Source organism: Dendropsophus ebraccatus, chromosome 12, assembly GCF_027789765.1.
Source record: "Dendropsophus ebraccatus isolate aDenEbr1 chromosome 12, aDenEbr1.pat, whole genome shotgun sequence".
Classification (NCBI taxonomy): Eukaryota; Metazoa; Chordata; class Amphibia; order Anura; family Hylidae; genus Dendropsophus; species Dendropsophus ebraccatus.
The window spans coordinates 45,769,943-45,793,012 of NC_091465.1; the positions used below are offsets into that span (position 1 = coordinate 45,769,943).

At 38.0% G+C, this 23,070-nt stretch overlaps 1 protein-coding gene across 2 annotated transcripts in view; it reads left to right on the top strand.

Moving 5' to 3' along the window:
- Window positions 1-18,411, top strand: part of LOC138769124 (netrin-1-like) — an 85,328-nt gene extending 66,917 nt beyond the window's left edge. For both annotated transcript variants that reach the window (XM_069947363.1, XM_069947364.1), the window contains exons 4-8: window positions 3,855-4,043; window positions 5,892-6,041; window positions 7,149-7,205; window positions 10,175-10,255; window positions 17,879-18,411. In XM_069947363.1, the coding sequence (XP_069803464.1) occupies window positions 3,855-4,043; window positions 5,892-6,041; window positions 7,149-7,205; window positions 10,175-10,255; window positions 17,879-18,207 (806 nt within the window). In that variant the 3' untranslated portion in view covers window positions 18,208-18,411. The remainder of the gene's footprint in view (window positions 1-3,854; window positions 4,044-5,891; window positions 6,042-7,148; window positions 7,206-10,174; window positions 10,256-17,878) is intronic.
- Window positions 18,412-23,070: the final 4,659 nt, after the last annotated feature.

Consider the following 23,070-nt stretch of genomic DNA (forward strand, 5'->3'; position numbering starts at 1 on the left):
GGCTATTTGTAGATCAACTTTAGTGATCAGGGGCAGGAAGCTTCTGCCATGGCTAATAGCACCAGGGCCTGGATTAAAAGAGGCATAGATGGCCATGACAGGAGGATAGTTGTCACTGTAGAAATCACTAGTTAGACCTCAGTACCCCAATAGATTTTAGGGGCGATCTTTTCCACGGCTTTGTTCTAATTTTCATATTTGGAGTTGGGGAGGACAGGAAACTAAACGAGCAATACTGTACATAATTTTTTTTCCCTTTGGAGTACCAAAAAATGGAACAAGAGACCACTATTCTTCCAATGTATAGAGACTAGAAATGAGCGAACCTCAAGCATGCTTGGGATGAAGAAGTTGGATGCAACCCTAGGGAGTCCTGGAAATGCCTATGGTACTATTCATGTTTTCCATGCAGCCTTAGGGCTGCATCCAACTTCTTAAGTCACCGGTAATCAATTTCAAAACGTTTGGGTTCGGACAAACCCGAATAAGCTTGATGCTTGCTTATTTTTAATGGAGACTGCAGAGAGTCACCACAGTTCCTCCTTTCCAATGCCAATTCAAAAACATTGCTGAAAAGTGAACCCTGTATGGTAACTGAACATTCTTGCTGGCTGATTGGACTAATGGGACCACACAGCAGCATTCATGACACTTAATGCACTAAAGACATCTTGTGACTTTAGATACTTGTACTTGTACTTATCTGAAATATAGTTAATCAATACTAATCACTAGAAATTAAATGTAACTTTTTTTTTTTACTTTATAAAGAAACAAACAAAAAAAAGAACAGAAGCATCAACAAGCCTTAGGGTGCATTCAAACCTACCGGATCCGCAGCGGATTTTCATGCTGCAAGTTTGCAGCGAAATCAGCTGCGGATCCTGTACTGTGAAGCTCAATGGGTCCCATACACGCAGCCAGTAGTGGATTATAATAGGGGCGTTTCGGGCGGCAGCCCGGGGCCCTGAGCTCCTGGGGGGCCCATGACCACCCAAAAAGACTTATACTTTCAGTGGTGTACTGTCTCCTGGCTACACTTCTGCCATGATTTTCATAAAATTACTGTATTTTTATGGCAATTTTGCTCAAATCACGACATTATCTGTCCTGTACTATGAACGCCAGGCTAGTGCCGCCGAGCATCACACAGCCACGGCCCGAGCAGATGATGTATGCTCGAGGCCAGGGCTGCGATCAGGCGTGTGGGGGGGCCGGTGCGGCGATTGGGCGGGCTGGGGCGGTGATCGGGCGCGCGGGGGGCTGGGGCGGCGATCGGGCAGTGCGGGGGTTTAAGGGGGCCGTGGCTGCAAGCTGCGGCTGGCCGGAGGCGGCACAGGGGTTAAAGGGGCCGGGTCCCATGCAGGCAGTGGATCCGCTGTGTGTATGGGACCCATTGAGCTTCACAGTACAAGATCCGCAGCTGATTTCTCTGCAAACTCGCAGCATAAAAATCCACTGCGGATCCGGTAGGTGTGAACGCACCCTTAAAGAAAAAAACTTCACCCTGGGTCATATAACCACATATCAAGTGTCCAATGTGACAATTGAAAGCTATGAGCTCTGCAGAACACCATTGTGAGTATCATGTTGAAAACTCAATAGATTTACAAACTACATCTTTCACCTCTTGTCACTGCATTCACTCTTCAGGCCCCTGACAGCAATGAGCATTTACATTCTGCTAACTTCATGTATCACAAGAGCTGGAGATTGAATAAAAACTACTTTCTATGCCTTAGCTATTGATTCCCTCTGTAATGAAGCATGTGGCTTTTCCACCTATAGTATAATGCACAAATGCTACAGCGGGGGAGCTTCAGTGAGACTAGGAAGAATAATTGATTTAGACTACATTTCCTTAATCTTTTATTGTTCTTGTCACAGTGGATGAGAGAATTAAGAACTCCAGGGGCTCAGTGTATTTTCATTGTTTGTTTTATAATGCATTTTTGTCATTCATAATTCATTTAGCTTTTAAATTGACAGTTCCATCATTCCTTATCACATTTGTTTGAAAAGTTTTTAGTTTACCAACACAACAATGAATTCCTCTTAGGGAGACATTTCTTCCTTCTTAACCTGCTGCCAGTCATGGACTTTCTTCAGACATAGGAATTGGATTAACCCTGCCTTCACTGTAGAGGGGAAATTTTTACGACCATAAAAATTTAAAAAAGAAATGTATGAATGAATGTGTGGTGTGCGCTTACAGCCATTTTGCTATTGAGTTCAACAGTAAGAAAAAGAAAGGTTTTTTTAGCCTGTTTTGTAAGCTGTAAAAACACCAAAAAAAACAGACAAAAATATTTTATATGAGCAGAGTCTGAGATGGACAGATTCTAGATCTAGGTTTACATTGTCAAATTTTGGTTTGGATGGTTTATTTCAGGCAAAAGTAATGCACCGAATTTGGCACCTTATTTTGACGCATGTTACTGAATTTTAGGCCATGCCTCTTTCTATCCATGATACCCTATTTTCCCAGAAAGCCACAATTGCAAGGTAAATTTTCCTGGTATTTTTGGCACACAGCATTATAAATGTGTTTAAATTGCTGTGTGGCACAAATGCATGCCACGAGAGAGAGAGAGAGAGAGAGAGAGAGAGAGAGATAGCCCTGAATGACCCAATCTCTTTCTCCATTGTTTGATAAGAAGCTGGTAAGACTTCCTTTTCCAGAGTAAAGTAATATTAAAAAGCACATTAGAAATTGGTCCAAGGGTCAATGTTATGATAACTCAGATTTTCTAGTACTCGTGATGGTGGTCGGGTATACATTAACTGGGCAGAAATTCTTAAGCCAGCTCATTCTTTTTTACACATGTGTATAGTTCAATACAGTGAAAATAAGTGGCATAGGCATTAACCAAATTGGCTTTTAGCCAAATACGATAATTTTCAATTAGTTAAAATGGTCACTGTCATTATAACAAACCTTGCATAAAGCTAGCAGATCGGGAAAGAAATTTTGGAAAACAAAAATGCTTTTTTTTTTCCTGATCCCCCTAAACTTTCATCCACTTTTAAAAGATTGATTAAAAGCTTAGTGATGTATAAGGTTACATGCTATCTATACAAATCTATGGAAAGTGGGGCGAGGAGAGAGATGGGTAGGGTAATAAAGAAAACTATAAGCAAACAGAAACTATAAGTAGACTAAACAAGTGCTTACTGCAAGTGTTAGATCTTCAATGCTTGATTAACAGCTTAGACTGATCAGTTTTGATCAATAATGTCCTTATTGCTAGTGGTGTTTCCTAGGGTGTGTATAGAGATATAGAAGAACAGAAGATTCTAGACATAAGGATGTAGTTTGCTATTAACTCTGCTCCCATTTCTGTGTTTGGAGTTACTCCTGTTTTTAGCTAGAAATACTGACCAAAATGAGCTACAAAAAAGGACCAAATATTGACTAAAATATGTGGCATAAACATCAAGGGATGTATAGTTTCATAACAGCTGGAGAGCTTCAGGTTGCATATCACTGTCATAGACAATGAGTATAATATATAGTATACACAACAGTTTATTATTCAATATGCCCTAAGTTGACCAGTCTTTGATAATCCATAGAGCACGTTACATTCATGGCTTTTATCAGGACGTCCTATCAGGATACTAGCCAATGGTCCCACTGGGTTGGTGTATTTGCAGATAGTACATCTTTGACTTTTTTAGTATATCTTTATTATGGGAGACTTGAGGTGGCTGCTTTAACAGGCCAGGAACTAATGAAGTGTTAAAGAATTGCCGTCCTATTAGGCCCACTATATACAAAATAGAGTTTACAAACATTACATCAAAAGTACAATGATTACGGTAATAACATTGTTATGTATCTTCTTTTATAGCTTGTGAGTGCAATCAGCATTCTACCCGCTGCAGATTTAACATGGAATTGTACAAATTATCAGGTAGAAAAAGTGGAGGCGTATGTTTAAATTGCCGTCACAACACTGCTGGACGCCACTGTCACTACTGTAAGCAGGGTTATAAGCGTGATCTGAGCAAATCCATATCAAGCCGAAAAGCCTGTAAGCGTAAGTATCTATGTAAAATTGTTTAAATACATCAAGAAAGCCTTGTTTACGTCATATGGATGACTTCCCTTTAAAAATAATGCTGGGAAACACTCCCAATGTATCTGGGAGACCTGTACAAAGGCATCTGTTTCTCATAGTATACGGTTATTAAAACACACACACTTACCATATTGTCTCTGTTTTACTAGATACCAATATTTGGAATGACATAATGTACTAAGCTATTGCATAACCTTTTATGACATACTGATGTATACCAACTAGATGTGAAAAAGAAACTGTTTTGTCCTATGTCTGGTAATGGAAACCTAAAGGCAATGGGAGCACTTACATGCCAGACATAAAGAAAAACTTTATGTAAGCAGATCCTTACATGTATATATATGTGTACTCTGGGGGGGGCTAATTTACGTAATTTACCAGTATGCCGGTCTTAAATTAGGCCCTGTCCCCTTTTCCAGGCTGGATTCTCTAAGAGGTGCAGGCCTCTTAGTAAATCAGGAAAATAAAAAAAAGTAAAAAACTTTTTGACATGTCAGAAAGACATGTAAAAAGTTTTGACCGGTTGGAGTCTAAGGGGGAGATTTATCAAAGGGTGTAAAATTTAGACTGGTGCAAACTGCCCACAGCAACCAATCACAGCTCAGCTTTCCTTTCAGCACTGCCTAAAGCTGAGCTGTGATTGGTTGCTGTGGGTAGTTTGCACCAGTCTAAATTTTACACCCTTTGATAAATCTCCCCCTAAGTGTTCAGACCACGACAGATCGGGAGAACAAGCTTGGATTAGTCAGCGCTCCATGTGCAGGTTTCTCATTCCCCTGATCGGTCGCAGTCTGAGATCATGTTTACATGGCGTAAGAGACTAGGGGTCCCGGCCGGAGCGTATACTATGTTATACGTATAAATGTTTTTTCAAGAGTACATTTTCATGTAGTCTTTGATCCAAGAATTTCAGGGAGATTTTCAATATCTTTTCAAATGACATGTACACTTTAACTGGGTTCACACTACGTATATTTCAGTCAGTATTGTGGTCCTCATATTGCAACCAAAACCAGGAGTGGATTAAAAACACAGAAAGGATCTGTCCACACAATGTTGAAATTGAGTGGATGGCCGCCATTTAATGGCAAATATTTGCTGTTATTTTAAAACAACAGCTGTTATATTCAAATAATGGCAGTTATTTACTGTTATATGGCGGCCATCCACTCAATTTCAACATTGTGTGAACAGATCCTTTCTGTGTTTTTAATCCACTCCTGGTTTTGGTTGCAATATGAGGACCACAATACTGACTGAAATATACGTAGTGTGAACCCAGCCTAATTAGTAAATTTGTGGCTTTATTGATTAAAATTCAACTGCTTAAATACACCCTGCCCGATAAAGCCACCATAGTACATGAACATGAATGATGCATATGATTGTCCAGCTCTTCCCATAACTCTTATACAACTACTCAGGCAGAGGTTATTAATGTTAATTTATCTTAGTCAAATTCCAAGAATAAAAAGCAAATAGTGTCCTTGACTTAAACTTAGATTAGATTTTTATAGCATTAAAAAACAACAAAAAAAAAACACTAAGCCATAAAAAGAACACATATGCTCATGTGTAACTGGCCTTATTTTGTTGAACCTGGTGTCCTCTTTACAGGTTGATGAATGTCTCTCTTCAGCTTATGTTATCATCTTCATATACAGCATACACCATCTTATTTGATGAATGTCATGGTCAGAAGAGAATCTTGCCCGAATGAGTTCACAATCTAAAATGCAACATATGATTTGTATGGTATTTTGGAGTAGTAATGAAATCATAATAAAATGATTTTATTTTCAGCCTGCCAGTGTCACCCTATTGGGGCAATTAATGCCATGTGCAACCAAACAACAGGCCAATGTCAATGCAAAACCGGAGTCACTGGTTTGACTTGCAATCGTTGTGCTCAAGGATTCCAGCAAAGTCGTTCGGCACATATGCCTTGTGTCCGTAAGTAATTGAATTTTGTGCCTTCACTCATTGATACAGAGTTTATTAAATAACATGGAACAATTGCTGCATACGCATATGGTAAAACATCTTAAATTGAGCAACTAAGATGTAACCAATGAATCCTTTCCAGATGCTAAAGGCTGATTGTTTTCCTACAGGAAAGTTTTTCATAAGACAAGGATACTTTAAGCAAGACTATCTGCAATATATCAGTAAAGAACTGACGCATAATTTTACTCTCCAATGTGACAATATAACAATGTAACAAAAACAGTGGATGTTGTTGGGTTATGATTTTTTTTTATGGAAACTAAAAGATAAAAGAAATAGGCTTATTTAATTTAACCCCTTTGCCCCCCCACAGGGGCAAATTTTCATTTTTGTGCTTTCATTTTGTCCTCCTTGTGTTTAAAAGGCTGTAGTGCTTGCAGACCCACATGAGCCTTTATTTTTTGAGACACCAATTATACTTTGCAATGACAGACTTAATTTTTCCATAAAATGTGCAGTGAAACCAGGAAAAAAATTATTCGTGTAGTAAAATTGAAAAAAAAGTGCAAGTATATTTAGGGGTGTTTACGCCATTCACCCTATGGTAAAACTGGCATGTTATCTATGTTCCTCAAGTCAGTACGATTAGAATTACAATCTCTATATATATTGACAACAGCCAATGACTAGGGACAGTATTTCACATAGTAACCACTCCATGCCAAAGAACCTTTAGACACATTATTTTCTTCTTATGCTTTATAGGAACTGGATAACTTTGTCCTTTATACAGATGCAGATTCGATCTTTACATTTGTGCCATATAGAGCCAAGTAAGAGGGCTACTGCCACCCTGAAATCAACTAGTAGTACACGTGAGATGAAAATTGGTTCTGAATACTATTTATGAAGTCCTTCTCAATAATTGATGTTAATTTTACTGCAACCATCTAGGCTTTTATTTTTTGTGACTAACCAGAGAGCATTCACAAGGAAATAGAAGTAATTTTTTGTAATGTGTAGATTCACTGACAAATACTACGGAAATTATACTTAGTGGATAATAAGCCAAATCTGCTTTTTTTTTTTTTCTTTACTTTTTCTCATTTTTAGGAGAAATTCAAGAGGAGATGACTACAACAGCTGCATATCCATCAGAATGGAAAACAGGTATTTCCAAATAAAAGAAATCTAAATGTCAGAATGAGTTTCATGAGTTTCTTTGTATGAGATCTTAGATTTTAGCTTCTGTGTGAGTATGTTTCATTTTTTATAGGATTACTTAACACTTTTATGCTATGTTCACACATAGTATTTCCATCAGTCTTTTTTCAACCAAAACTAGGGGTGCGTTTTAAACATAGAAGTTGTGCACATATTTCCATTATAATTTTGCTCTGTCAGTTCCACTCCGGGTTTTGGTTGAAAAAAGAATAACCAAGACTGACAGAAATATTTTGTGTGAACATAGCCTAACCTGAATCAGACGGGATTTTTTTTCTTCAAAAAGCCACATTTGTAGCATAGTGTTTTTTTTGAGAGGCCACAACACAATGGCTGGTTGTTAACTGGGGGTTAATAGGGAAATATGAAATACCTACATTTTTTTTTTTTACAATTTAGCAGGGCTTGGTGGCAGTTTTTCCAAAATTGCTGCATGTTTTGCTATGGATTTTTTTCCTTGATTTTGTTGGGGTCTTTCCTTCCATAGACCTTCATAGGTTGAATAATAACTATTACAAAAAATAAATTTGCATGTGTATGTGGGTGTTTGTTTATTGTTGTATTATATCACATATTTTAATAGAAAAAAAAAGAAAAACATAAAAAAACATATCTATATTTATACACACCAGTTTTGGAGAAATGTCAGAAAAACTGGAGGATCTTGGAGAACAATGAAGTAAAAGGAAAGGTTCAGCTCACAGCTCTGCAAATATTACCCCACAGGGTACTTGAATGTGTGCATAGAAAATGCAAATCGAGTTTCCAGCACTCCCAACTAATCCCAATTGCCCAGTTTCTTTAAAGGGGTTATCCAGTGTTACAAAAACATGGCCACTTTCTTCCAGAGACAGCCCCACTCTTGTCTCCAACTTGAGCGGGTTTTTCTGCTCAGTTCCCTTGAAGTGAATAAGGCTTAATTGCAAACCACACCTGAACTGGAGACAAGAGTCGTGTTGTCTCTGAAAGAAAGTGGCCATGTTTTTGTAGCACTGGATAACCCCTTTAATGAAGCATCACAGAAAATTAGACAAAAACAGACAGACTCCTTTCAATGCAGGTGATCAAAGTTATAACGTCACGTCTCAAACTTCCTTTTAAATAGTAAACCCCGCCTCCTGAGTCACACCCCTTCACCATCTTGGAGGATGGGCATTTTTTTTTACAAATACATCTCTAATATGAAGCATTTAGTATTTCTATGAAAAAGTGAGGCATACTAACACAACAGCTTATCTTGCTTCAGTTTACAAATCACTTTATGAACCAAACATTTTTTAATTCCCTTTGACTTGTGTATTTTAATTGAAAAACAGGTTTTATTACAGCAATATTTAAGGGAAATCTGTCAGCTGCAATTCACATTCCGACCTGCTGAAATTGTTAGATAGCTGTTATGTCAAGAAGACACATTGTAGCTCCCATATATCCCTCTGTGCTTCCATTATGTATAAAAGAGTTTTTATTCATAAAGTGTCAAGGAGGAGGTACAACCCTTAGCCTTTTAGGGGCTTGGGAATGCCCCCATGCTTCCCCTCCTATCTCTATTCATGCTTTGAACTCCAAGCTTCCAGCTATCAATCAAGCAAGGATAGGAATGGAAGGGGAATCAAGGAGGCATTCCAGCTTATAGGGCTCAGGAGCACCTCTACGATACTTTGCACAGAAGAATATAAGCTTTTTTCCATATTCTGGAAAACCAATATATTAAAGGTACCATGTATCTCCTTTACATAAAGAGAATTTGGCACCAGGTTTGACTCTAACAAACCATTAGAACAGATTAATAGAGAATTTTACTAAATAAGCAATGATACCTTTATTATCTGTTAGGTGCTCTCTGAGAGTGGTGTTAACCCTCAGTGCCCCCTATTCCAACCCACTCCCCTTTTATCCTCTGCTATTGCCACACCTAATGGAGAAGACTGAGTTGGCCCAAAACTGTGACGTAGGCGGTAGCCAAAACCAAAATTTCGCACTTGCGCAGCAACAGGACAGGACTGCCACTTAGCGATTAGCATGATATTTGGATTAGGCAACTGCATATGGCACAGATGAGGACTGGCTCAGTGTTCTCTATTAGGTGTGGCTGTAGCAGAGGATGGAAGGGAAGCAGGTGGGCATATTGGTGCACCAATTGTTAAAGCCATGCCCTAAGGGAACCTAAAGGTTTATTTTAATATTGGTTAAGCGGTTCAAGTTAATCTAACAATTCCAGCAGTTTGGAAAGTGACTTACAGGTGGGAGATTCATCATACAAGATGTCTAGGATCAACAGCAGATTTGATGGTGCAGATTTGAGTCTGTGTTTTATCATTTAGTTACATTGATATCTACAGCAGATCCTGTACATGTGAAAGAAGATATATGAGTAAAATGGAAGTTATCTTTGAGTCCACTCATTACAGCAGGATTTTTGCCATTAGCAACAGCCAACACATGGATGGTGCGGAAATGTCTATAGTCCACTAATACATCATTAGGCTGCGTTCACACTGCGTATATTTCAGTCAGTATATGTATATTTCAGTCAGTATATTTCAGTCAGTATTGCAACCAAAACCAGGAGTGGATTAAAAACATAGAAAGGCTCTGTTCACACAATGTTGAAATTGAGTGGATGGCCGCCATTTAATGGCATATATTTGCTGTTATTTTAGAACAACGGCTGTTATATTGAAATAATGGCAGTTATTTACTGTTATATGGCCGCCATCCACTCAATTTCAACATTGTGTGAACAGATCCTTTCTGTGTTTTTAATCCACTACTGGTTTTGGTTGCAATACTTACTGAAATATATGTAGTGTGAACGCAGCCCAGCAGGATGTGATAACTAAAAAGGAAGTCAAAACATGGAAATACATTGTGTCTTTTTTAATCTACTTTATATGTTATTATTTCTTTTTGTAAAGGTACAGAGTGCCAATCCTATTGTAAGCCATCCCACAGTCGTGTACACATGAACCTTCGTAAATACTGCAAAAAGGATTACGGTATGTAAAATGATACACACATGACTTTAACACTGTCAACAATGATGTTTTGATTAACGTCTTGCACAAACCTATCATATGGTATTTTGATTCATTTTAATTTTAAAGAACATACATTTGCTTCTTGAAACTCTGCAACACTAGTTTAAGGGTACATTCACATGTACTGTATCGCAGAGGATTTTAGGCAATTGGTGGCTGAGGTGGGACAGTGCACTGAATGGCTGAGCAGGCTGTTAGTGACCCAGGAGCCGGAGAAATAGGTAAAGCATTATCTTGGTTAAGTAGACAGTGGCTACATTCTCGCAGTAGAATGAAAATCGGCTACGAGAATGCAGAGCCATAGGCCATAACAGTACTGAGTATCACACAAGATATCGCTGCAAAACTCCAATATCCTATATGATATGTGTGAACCGTAAGGTCTTATGCACACGTTCAGTATTTTTTTAAGTCCATAGATTCCTCTCAATATCCATCCGTACAATCCGCTAAAGATTACGGATTGGGATAAAGATCCTTCGCCTATTGGGGGGTAATGATCAAGTGATTTAGTATTTTGCCGTAGCAAAAGACTACCTGTTTTCCCAATGGGATAAAACTTAACTTTTATTAATGATTATTAAACAACAGAAAGTGATTGTGTATATACAGTGCTAGGGATTACGGATTGGGCATATGTAGTGCATCCGTATTTCTGTAAATCCTTTTTTTTTTTTTTTCAATATGTCAAATATAAATCATCCGTATTTCTTTACAGAAATACAGATGCCAAACAGGTTACAATCCATAAAAAATAGCGAATCACATTGATTTCTATTGGAGGATAAAAAAAATCTGCGCTAGGACATGTCCTTTTTTTCAGCATTGATTTGCATCCTTGAAATCTTTTACGGGACAACGGGACAAGTGAATAAGGCTTTAGTCTTCTGTTGCTAAGAAAAATATGCTTTTATAAATTCACAAACAGGGACCAGCAAAACGAAAGGGGTAGTTATTTTTCTTCTAGTTATTTTTACTTCTTTGGTACTATTATATTGCATGACATTTATTGCAGCACATGGACTCATTATATTTGTTTTTAAGAGAATGGTTGTCTTGTCTCCAGTAAGGGCTTATTTAGATACTTATGCATGCGACTTCGATACTTATGCATGCGACTTAGATACTTATGCATGCGATTTAAGCATCTTTCCCCCTCCTGGCGTCATATTGACTCATGACGCCAGATTAGTGAGTCATTCCATTTCACTGCTTACCCCTTCATGGTTTCGTGTTTCATAGAAACATATGAATAAACCCTAATCTCCATTGTCTTAGGATATATACTGTACAAATGGAGTAATTCTTGCTGAATTCTCCCTGTGCACTCCCGCTTCCCTCTCCGCCAGCTCCATAGACTCCATTCTATAGTCGGGCATATTCTGCTTTCCGCCCAAAGAATTGACATGTCATTTTTTTGGGCGGACGACGGAATCCGCCCAAGCATATAATGGAGTCTATGTGACGGGCTGAACTTCAAGTGGGAGCATGGGGGAGTGAGCAGCGGATTCTATACCGAGTTTTCTGCAAGAATTACTCTGTGTGCATATACCCTTACTTATTATAAAACAACGAGGGTGAATTCCTCTGGTGGTCACAAGGAGTCTAAGTCTAAGGTTATGTTCCCAGTAGTTTTGCTAAGTATTTTGGTCAGTATTTTGCAACCAAAACCAGGAATGGATTAAAAACACAAAAAGGCAACAGAGTGTGAAAATAGCCTTTCTGTATTTTTACTGGCCAAAATACTGAGCAAAAATACTGCATGGGAACATAGCCTAAAGCTGCATTGAAATGCATAGTGTGTCTGACATATTTTTTTAGTTATTGCTATAGATACTACACACTCAAAACAGCAATGAGAGTGCAAATTGGATTAGCTGCCATCTATACTAATTATACAGGTGACCATAATTTACTTAACAAGTCAATAAATATTATAAATTAAATGAGATTTTCTTTCGGGAATGCAAAAGTGCTGACTGCTATTATTAACCTTTTTTTTTTTTTTAACATAGTCACTCAATGGGATGTGACAGACCTCCAGTTTCTAAGACTTTTTAGATGCAAATAGATTAATTAGTGGGACGTAACAGCTGCATTGCTTTCATTGTGCTCCTTGCTTGGTTTGGGTCAGTGTCCTCCCAGTAGGACCTCTCTTGATCCCACAGGCACAGCCAGGGTGAAATGACTGAAGGATCATCATTTCATAGGATTAGTTAAAGCCATGGCTTTTGAGAAAATAGTGATGCTAAGGGTGGGAAGGAAAGTGTGTACTAAAAAGCAGAACGTGTAAGGGAGAGGAGAGAGAATGATCAAGTCCAAGGCCTGCTGTGTAAGAAGAATGTTTGCAACAACACAAAGGGTATTATCAAGTTAAGCCGATTTCCTCTTTAATTATTATAAAGAATTGAGGGCAAAGACAGAAAAAAGTAGAAAGAAAACAGGAGCAGACTTGGAAAGGCCATATATTTTACTGGGTGCAAGAATTAAAAACATATATACTGTATATATATTTTTTACCAAAACAAATCCTAGTTTTTGTTAAAAGTTTTAATCTTTAAAAAAGTATTTCAATTAATTATTTTAAAAGAGAGGTTATAGAAACTATTGGGTGGCATGTAAAGCATTTCAGCTTAGTATGCCTTAGGGCAAGCATCCATTAATAGAAAGAGTAAGGGGCCCTCAAGGCTCAGAGAGAAGTGAGAAAAGGACAGCGGAATAAAAGCGTTTTCCCTGATTGATGGCCTTTATGTCATGACCAATAAAACTAAACAATCTTCAAACAAATGATGAGCTGCAGAGTAACTACTCAAATTAAAGGCATGAGGTCACAGGTTAAGTGTGTGCAACCACCCAAGGTGTGTGTATATATGAGTGCAGTGCCACAATCCCTTCAAACATGCTGCCTAAGAAAAAGACAGGCATTAAAAAGAAGGAATCATACTGCCTGTTCGGAAAATTGACATATGATCATCTAGAAAGGGTAATGAAGTGACTACAATATATTGACAGATATCACCTCTAAAAAGAAAAAAGGCAAGTGACTGAATACACAACTAAACACACCTAAGACTAATCTCAGGTCAGAGATTATGAAAGATACCAGACAAGCATGTGATTCTTGAGAGAGGAGAAGGTTAGATGTCATTGATATCCAAAGTGCATCAAGTCTCACATGTATGGGAGATTAAGTTTCACAATGAGGGTTTCATGCTCAAACTTAACAATGTGCTAATATCGAAGGAACAATCAGTTTTAAATTTCTATAATTATATAACAAAAAACAAAAACCATTTCATGGATTGAAAACACAGAAAGGCTACGTTCACACTCTGTTGAAATTGAGTGGATGGCTGCCATATAATGGCAAATATTTACAGTTTTTTTTTTAAATAACAGCCATTATTTGCAATTAACCCATTAAGGACAGAGACAATTTCCATTTTTGCGCGTTTTTTGCCATAGCACTTGCCATAGCACTTGCATTTTTTCACCTAGAAACCCACATGAGCCCTTATTTTTTGCGCCACTAATTGTACTTTGTGAAGACAGGCTTAATTTTTGCATAAAGTATGCTGCGAAAGCAGAAAAAACTTAAATGTGTGGTGAAATTGAAAAAAAAAACGAAACTTTTTTTTTATTTTATGTTTACGCCGTTTGCCCTAGGGTAAAACTGACTTGTTATATATGTTTCTCAAGTTGTTACAATCACAATGATATGTAACTTGTGTAACTTTAGTTTTTTTTTGATGGCTTTTAAAAGATTAAAACCTTTTTAAAAAAAATAAATGTTCCTTAAAATTGCTCTGACCATGCTTATAGCGCTTTTATCCTTTGGTCTATAGGGCTGTGTGAGGTGTCATTTTTTGCGCCATGATTTGTACTTTCTATCAGTACCTTGTTTGCGTATATGCGACTTTTAATTATGAATTTTTGGCATTTGATGCGACCAAAAATGCGCAATTTTGCACTTTGAATTTTTTTTGCGCTTATGCCATTTACCGTGAGAGATCAAGAATGAAATAAATTAATAGTTCGGGTGATTACACACGAGGCGATGCAAATATGTTTATTTATTTTTTTATTTATAAAATGAAGAAAGGGGGGGTGATTCAAACTTTTATTAGGGGAGGGAATTTTTTATTTATTATTATTATTATTATTATTATTATTATTATTATTATTATTTTACTTCTAGTATCACTACACTGATCTCTCATAGAGATCTATGCAATATAGATATACTGCATAGATCAATAAGATCTTTTCTATACTGCTTTCGACTGTAGAGTGCCATTAAGTCGCAGACCCTGGCCCGGGACATATTCGAGGATCGCTTCACTACGATCACTAGAGATGAGCGAACTTTTCAAAAGTTTGTTCCGACCAGACTTCCAGATTTTTTCGGAAAGTTCGGTTCGACCGAATTTCGGATTTCTTCGGATTTCATAGTTTAAAGCATCTATATGATACTGGGGTAGTGTATTTGGTTGAATTTAGGGCTCTAAATGTCAGAAACATCATTATCTTTTCAATATCTCAAAGTCAATTTTTTTTTTTAGACTTCAATATTCACCATTACAGGGTCTATGCAGGAAATTCACCATTACAAGGTCTATGCAGGAAAAAGGTCACAAGTGCAGTGAAGGAGCAGCAGTAGTCATTGGAGGCCAGTGGATGTCCAGCAATAGTCATTTGAGGCCAGTACAGGAGCATCAGTAGTCAACATGGAGGCCAGGCATCAGCAACAGTAGTCAACATGGAGGCCAGTACACTCTCACAAGGGAGACTGTATAGAACTTGTATATCTGTAGAGACCTTTTTTTAGAGTTTTATTCTCCACAAATGCAGGAGCTATATTTGTACCGCAGGATAACACGTATGTGATAGACACTATCACAAGGGAGACAGTATAGTACTTGTATCTCCTATGCCTAATCTATCTATCTTTCACCCTCTCTATTTTTCTCTCTCAATCAATATATGTTTCTCCTCTCCGCTTTCATAATCTTGTGGTCTTTGCTTTTGTAAATATCTTCTCAGTAGTCAGTACAGCAGAGTACAGCAGCAGCAGCACCAGCGTTTTATCACTGATGAGCTGTGTGCAGTAACAGTCTCCTTCCTATCTCTCTCTCTGTGCAGACTGCATCGTCAAGCAATAACCACGTCACACAGGGGGTGGGCTAGTACAAGATCCCTGCTGATTGGATGTGTTCCGGGCATCATGGGAAAGCGCTTTTCCCGCCCGGAACACTTCCTGCTTTCTAAAATGGTGGCTGCCATTTTAGAAAGCAAGGGAAAAAAAAAAAATCTGAGCGGACTTCCAAAAATCCAAACCAGATCCCATACCGGCCAAACCAGTTCGCTCATCTCTAACTTCTGGTTTTGGTTGAAAAATAGTGGCCAAAATACTGAGCAAATAAGCAAATATACTGTATGGGAACATAGCCCTACAGTGTATTTGAAGTGGAACAAAATCAGCTTTTTAGATAAGCCTAGTCAAAATTATTAGGCTCATATAATGACTTCACAAATGAGATTGAGATAGCATTTGTGTTTTATAGAACTTCTTATTTAGATAAATGTAATACTACTCTTTCAACAACTACTACCACTAGTACTACTACTTCTACTACTACTACTACTACTACTAATAATAATAATAATAATAAATAATGATGAATGGTGAAAAAATTTATTAAACATGAGGAAAGAAAGAAAGTGCAAACATTTAAATTGTGTCAGTCATTAAGGTGTTAAACAAATATATCAGGATAGGCCATGGTTACCCTTTAAAGGGTGTTAACCACCAGTTTTGGCAAAATGAAATGAATTCTGCTCATGACATATCACATTGGTCTCTATGTCGCTGCTGAGAGAGGGATTGTTCTTCACGGTCAAGCAGGACTATAGGAACATATGGTAAGGACATAGCAGTGCTTCTAGAGATTCCCAGTATTTGTGGTTCCGTAAATGCCATCCAATGTTTACACTCCAATGTTAAAACTCAATTTTTAATATGAACCTAAATGTTCAAATTCCCAGTTACGGAGCAAGGTAATTAACTTACCTGCATAGGCGTAAGATAACCCCTTGAGCATTATAGTCAATATGTGTGTTTTATTAAAAAGTCATTGAATTAAGGATAACATTTCAATTAATTATACTTTATTTCCTCTATATACTGATACAGTCATAAAAAATTATGAGTTCATAAGTCTAAAGATTCTCATTTCCTACAAAGTATTATTCCAAGTCAGAGATACGGCTTTTCAGCCTTGGGGAAATAACTTCTAAATATCCAAAGCTAATTTAGAAAAAAATGTAGTAAATAAGCAATAGAACAGGCTTACAAAACAATTCAGCTCTAATAATGTTCACATTCGCTGGACATAGTTTGGAATAGAATCATAATACAGTGATTCATTGTAAAGACTATTTAATAAAAATGAGTAGGCAAAGAAGCATTAAATGTTTAACCTTTGCACTTCAATCAGTTGACTCAAGAAAGGTAAACATAGAGGTAACATCTATTATCTCACTCAGAGGTGAGCAGTATAATCACCAACACAAAGAGCAATTAAGTTTCCTGCTAGATCAACATGACCTTGTGTTTAGATAGATTGAACTATATAACCATTGGCCCTGAAACATTCGAGTCCTGTATTTCCTTCATCTTGCAAAAGTTGGATTACAAAAGCACATGTAAAAAGCAGTGATGTCTGAGTATGAAAAACAATGAGATATGAGAACTTACAATCTAAGAAATAAAGAGAAGAACAAGAGGTTAGTGTGTATAGGAGAGATGAATTCACTTTAAAGGGGGTATCCAGTTAAAGGGAATCTGTCAGCTACGATTCAGGTTTCAAATTGCTGACACTGTTAGATAGCTGTTAGGTCAAGGAGACACATGTTACCTTTCTTATATCCAGCTGTGCTTCCAGGTATGGAAAAATGCTTTTATTCTATAGTACAAAGAGTCTTTTCCAAGCTCTTGAATAGCTTCAAGCTGGAATGCCTCCTATCCCACCCCCTCCCCTATGCTAGATTTACACCTGGACATCCTAAGCAATGTCAGGTATGGAAGGGGGAGAGAGGAGGTGTTACAGCTTGCTGCACTTCAGGAGCCTCTTTGACTCTTCTTACTATATAATAAAAGAATTTTCTATGTTCTGTAATTACTGACAGATATATGAACGTTACCATTTGTCTCCTTGATCTAACAGCTGAGTTCCCTCACCCCTCCCCTTTGGGGACACTAACCAATCAGCTTCCCTCTGCACTGGCAACTTGTCCCTGGAAGGGGCCAGCCGGCATGACAGAGTGCAGAAACAGCCTTCAGCTCATCAGTTGCTGGTTTGCGTAGAAGAGAACTCAGGGAAGGAGACTGATAAGGTAACACTATTGAACAAATTGCTAATCTCCAGGAGCAGGAATTATTGAACATCTTTGTTACTTAACTTGATAACCCCTCAGAAACAGGTGCTGGTATAGTTGTCATTTTGTGCCCTGTTCATTTATATGTGTAGAGTATAGTGCCCTCAAACCATGTGGTTTATGTGTTTTCCTTATCGTTTACAGTTCTAAGAGCACAACTTTTGTCCATGGAAAAATCTGGGGAATGGTGGCAATTTACAGCTTCAGTCCTTACGGTATACAGACAGAGACGGGTTCCAATTCGGCGCGGTGATCAACCTCTTTGGGTTCCAGACCAAGATTTAGCATGTGACTGCCTGCGGGTGCAAGTGGGCAAATCTTACCTGATTATTGGAAACGATGAGGAGTCTCCGGATCCAGCAAGGTTAATTTTAGATAAAAATAGCCTTGCACTTCCATGGCGTGATGTTTGGGCACACAAACTAAGAAGATTTCAGCAGCAAGATCGTCGGGGAAAATGCCGGGCAGGATAAATAGGATTTTTTTTTAGATTAGTATAAATTGTCTAAAAACATCTCATTTAGATTGAAACAATAATGATGGCCTGCTAACTGCAATTATTGCTACCTCTATATTACAATACTTGTCTACTGGAAAATTCTGCAACAGTCCTAATTCATATAGTCTTAAGGTGCAAAATATATTACATTATATTATGTTTGTAGAAAAAAAAATATGCTGCTTTTGTCTTTTTTGCTGTTTGAAATACAGATTATATTTTGTGTGATGGTGTGAAAATCCGTTTCTGTTTTTGAATTTTACCCTCCCAAAACTAAACCACATAAAACTAAACTATTCATGGTTTTCCAGAAACTATAATGTTGACCTGTCAACTAAAAAATGCTTTTTTTTTTCTAGTTAATAAAATAATATATAGTATATAAAATGATAATACACATTATACTAAACAAAGGTAATATGATTCCTAAGGCTATGTTCACACTGCGTACGAGTCCGGCCGAATTTCGTACGCCGCCATACATGTGCGGCTGAAACTATGGGCGTGGGAAAAATAGACATGCGGCCAGATGCGTAGGAACCGCGAACATACGCCCGTAGTACAGTCATGCTTCCCTAGCTTGATTAGAAGCGATCTGAGGCAGGTCATTTACTTGGAAATCTTTGCCCAGCCCTGTAAACCACACAGAACCTTTTGGATCGAAAAATCAAGTTCAATTTGGCTGAAATAAGTACTCCGTACGGGACCGCATGGAAATCCACGGCCGTGAGTTTCAACATTTCCGTCCTCAAACAATGGTCTTGTTCATTTTTCACCGCGCCGTATACGATCCGGCAGTAAGCTCATACGTAGTGTGCATTGTGCGGGCGTATATCGTATACTTTCAAGCGAACGCATCAACCTCAAAACTACGTGCGTATATTCGTAGTACGCACTATGGCCGGAATCATACACAGTGTGAACATAGCCTAAATGTGTAAAACAGGGCTCATCATACATTTTTTTAGCAGTCCTGACCAACAAACCCTTGGGAATGCTGGAACCTCATCAGCAAACAAGGACTACTGTACATAGCAAGGCCAAATTCCACAGTATAGTACAAAACACCTCCGTAGAGGCACCATATACCACAATGTAGTATAGCAGTGTAAATACAGAGTAACAAAATACCTTGTTAACAGTACTACATACCACAATGGAGCCCAGAGAGGGAGAGGCGCCCAGGGTTCTAATGTTCAGCCCACTCACTGTAGTGCAGGATGAAAGGGCTGAACATCAGAAGACAAGTCCTCAGTTAATGTGCCCCAAAATGCGTATTGTACAGCTGTCAGGTGGTATCCCGTGAAGTTTGTCCTACCGGCGAGACATACAGTATCTCACACTGTAAGAAACAATGATTCAAAACATGCAACCAGTTTAATATATAGACTATAGTGCTCTGTCAACAATAATTGCTGTGGGTAAGTCGATTATAGTAAGTCTATAACCAGCACAGGCTTCTGTAAAATACTCATTTTGCATGCTGTTTTCTTGGGCTTAAAAAATGGCATTAAAAACTGTCAGTCTGGTGTTTTTCAGTGTGCATTAGTATAGTTTTTTCTGGTATTTTATTCCCCTGTTTTTTTCATTACAAGCTATATGATTTTTTTTATCATGTGATTCCGAGATTTCTATTGAAGAATTTTAAGGAAAAAAAGCCAAAAAACAACCAATATGCATATAGTCATTTTCTATATAGGCTTTTCCCCATCTATAGAAGCCTATTGGAGGAAAAAAATCACAATTTTTTTTTTTTAAAAAAAGGAACCTCCAAATTTTGAACACGCTACGACTTTAGCAAAACTGCTAAGGAGCAGATAAACTAAAAAGAATGGCAAACACAAAAAACGCCATGTGGATATGGCATTTCATATTGACTCTAAGCTGATATCTGAACTCAGTGTAGTATGACAGCACCCGACAGTTTGAGTCTAAAATAACGGATGTCATTAACTGTCTGGCCTCCCCTTAGTTCAGGGACGGCTACTGGTACATTATTCTAGTTTGGGGTTACTAATTGCCCTTTAGGTGTGGCTTAATTGAAAAGTCTATTGAATTTAATAGTAAAAACGGAGAAAGAACAGTGATAAAAGAAAAATTCTGTGTGAACAACTAATAAAAAAAATGTCTGCTGTTTGCAAAAGACGTCCGAAAATAATGTTCATGTTCATTATTTTGACATCCGCGGTAAAACTGTCCGTTATTCGATACATTGTGTGCATTGGTCGTCTGTCTTTCCATTGACTTCAATGCATTCCCATTACAGTCAGTTAAATCGCAGCAATAACGGACATTTTTTAAAATAGCAAAATCATCCGCCTTTTCTCTATTTTCATCATTGTGTGAACATAGCCTTACAAAGTATTGATTAAAGGTGGCTGGCAAAAACTGGCAATTTTTTTTTCTAATGTACTATCAATAAATCTTAAAAAATCTTGAAAGTTAAGGAAGTAGATGAAGCCTTTTAGAAACTTAAAGGATATTCCAGCCCTAGAGTAGAAATAAACATTTATTTCTACTTCATGTTGCCATCAATTGGTAAATATTCTGTTAAATTAGTTAATTTAGACATAAGGGTGCCCCCAGACAGAGCTTTTTTTTTGTGGCATTTTTTTCTAGTTCTTTTGACTTTAGGTGTGAATGGCTTTTTCGCCTTTAGCAGTTTTTTGAGATGAACAAAAGAAATTCCATTAAACTCTCTGGGAGAGAAATGCTGCAGTTTGCGGCAGTTTTTTTAATGCTGTTTACCATATGGCATATATGACATATAACCTTGTAACTTTTTGATCATTTTTATATAATTTTTAGAGGCAAGGTGACCAAAAGGCCTCAGGCTGCAAAGACAATCAATCGACTTCTCATGATTACTTACCAGGGAGCCAATCGGACCCCTTTGCCGCCAATAAAATGCATTTTATATGCTGCTGTTGGCTTTGACAATAGCATTTAAACAGTTAAATTGCCCATATCAGAGGCTGCTCCATGATGGCAGCCAGCAGGTAAGTAATTGGTCTTTAAGAAGTTAATAGGATTGTCTGTCATGTACACCTCTTACTGTATATTGAGCTGGATATTCCTGCTCTAGGGGAAATGTAGGATAATGTGGCAGCTATTAAAATGAGTTGAGTGTAATACGGCATATGGGCAAAAGTTGTCATACTGAAACAACCTCTTCAAGAAGTAACTAAGACCGTTAGGATGAAGAATCTATAGTAATTTCTGCTGGAATTATATAAAATTATATTTAAATAATAAATTATAAATCAGTTATTTTAAGTAGTCGCCACTATAATATGCATACCAGTAAAATACATAGTGTATGTAATTGGCATACTAGCCATCTCTACCACATCAATTGACACAATATTAGGTCTATATTGTGTCTGCCTGAGTGCAGCTGACCTCATATTTCATTGAGCTCACACATTTTGTCACATTATTTTTCACAAATCTAATTATCGCTGACATTTCTTTCAGACACAAGTAGCTGAGGCATTTTGATGAACCATGTGGGAATCCCAGTATTTCCCAGGGTGCACTAAGTTTTGCATTTTTCTTCCATTCCTAAATTCTAGCTTATTTTTAGTGGATGTTAAATCCTCGCTACGTGGGTTATTGCGGATACTTTTGAAGCTCGTCAGCTGGACATAAAAGTAAATGGATGGTTTAATGGTGTTTGTCTGTAAGGCTGTACAGCTGCGATTCTTTGAGTTCTCAGCTTCAAAAACGGAGTCTTTTCCAGTTTCTCCCTTGCGTATGGCAATGTAAAGTCCAGCAGGAAATAATATATTGAATATTTTTCAACTATCAAGAACTGTTATTTTAATGGAATATATAGCTTTATAAACTGCTAAAACATTTAATGGTTTCATTGCAGTACTGCTGCTGTACTGTCACGGTACTATGTAATTTCAGTTATTATGCTACAGTACAAGAGTTAAAAGGATATTAGGCTGAAATTAAACTTTTGATATGTTATTGGCCTGCGAAACAGGCTATTCTTACCTTTCCACGCTCCCATTCTCCCAAGTCATCTTTGGGTCCACTTCCAAGACAGACTTGTCTCAGCAGTGACATCTCACTCAGGCAATAACTTACTGCGGTGCTGTCCCATCTCACTGCCCAGATGATTCCGTCTCGGAAGTGGAGGCGGGTGTAATTTGCATAATACACTTGTATTTTGTCATTAAAATGATGGCCATCCAAAAAGGCAGTAAAGTGGACAAACAAAGATGTTGGGGGAACAAAGCCTTAGGGTGGGTTCATACATACCGAGTTCGCAGCGAAATTCACAGCGTATACCTTCCCTGTCTCTTCAATGAGATTACATACTCGCAATTGTCCTCCCGCTGCGAGAATGTAACCTTAACCCGACGCTGCCTGGACCATAATTTACGTGGTCCGTGCTCCAGCTGCATATAACGCTCCTGGAGGTCTCACTCAGCCAATCAGTGAGTGCGGTGGGACTGTGCACTGATTGGCTGAGTGGGACCTACGGGAAACGGGAGCCTCAGATGCAGCCGGAGTACAGTGTTTGACTGTCCTGCGTCTGTACCATGTTTTCACCATAGCCTCGGGTAAGGGACAGTAATAGTGGTTGTACACAATTGTCCAGGGCTGTTTGATAGATTTCTCACTTTAGTTGTAATCAAAGGCTATTTGCTAAAGTTATTTCGGATGTCATGTGTTCCAGTTGTAGCTGGAATAAAAGACTTACCCGGTACCACCCAGCTTTACACAGAGCCAGTTACTGTCAGCCGTAAAGGAGGGAGATTAAACATTTTTTGCTAATTCCTACTAAAACTTAAAACATCTTTTCTGCAAGATTTTAGAGGTG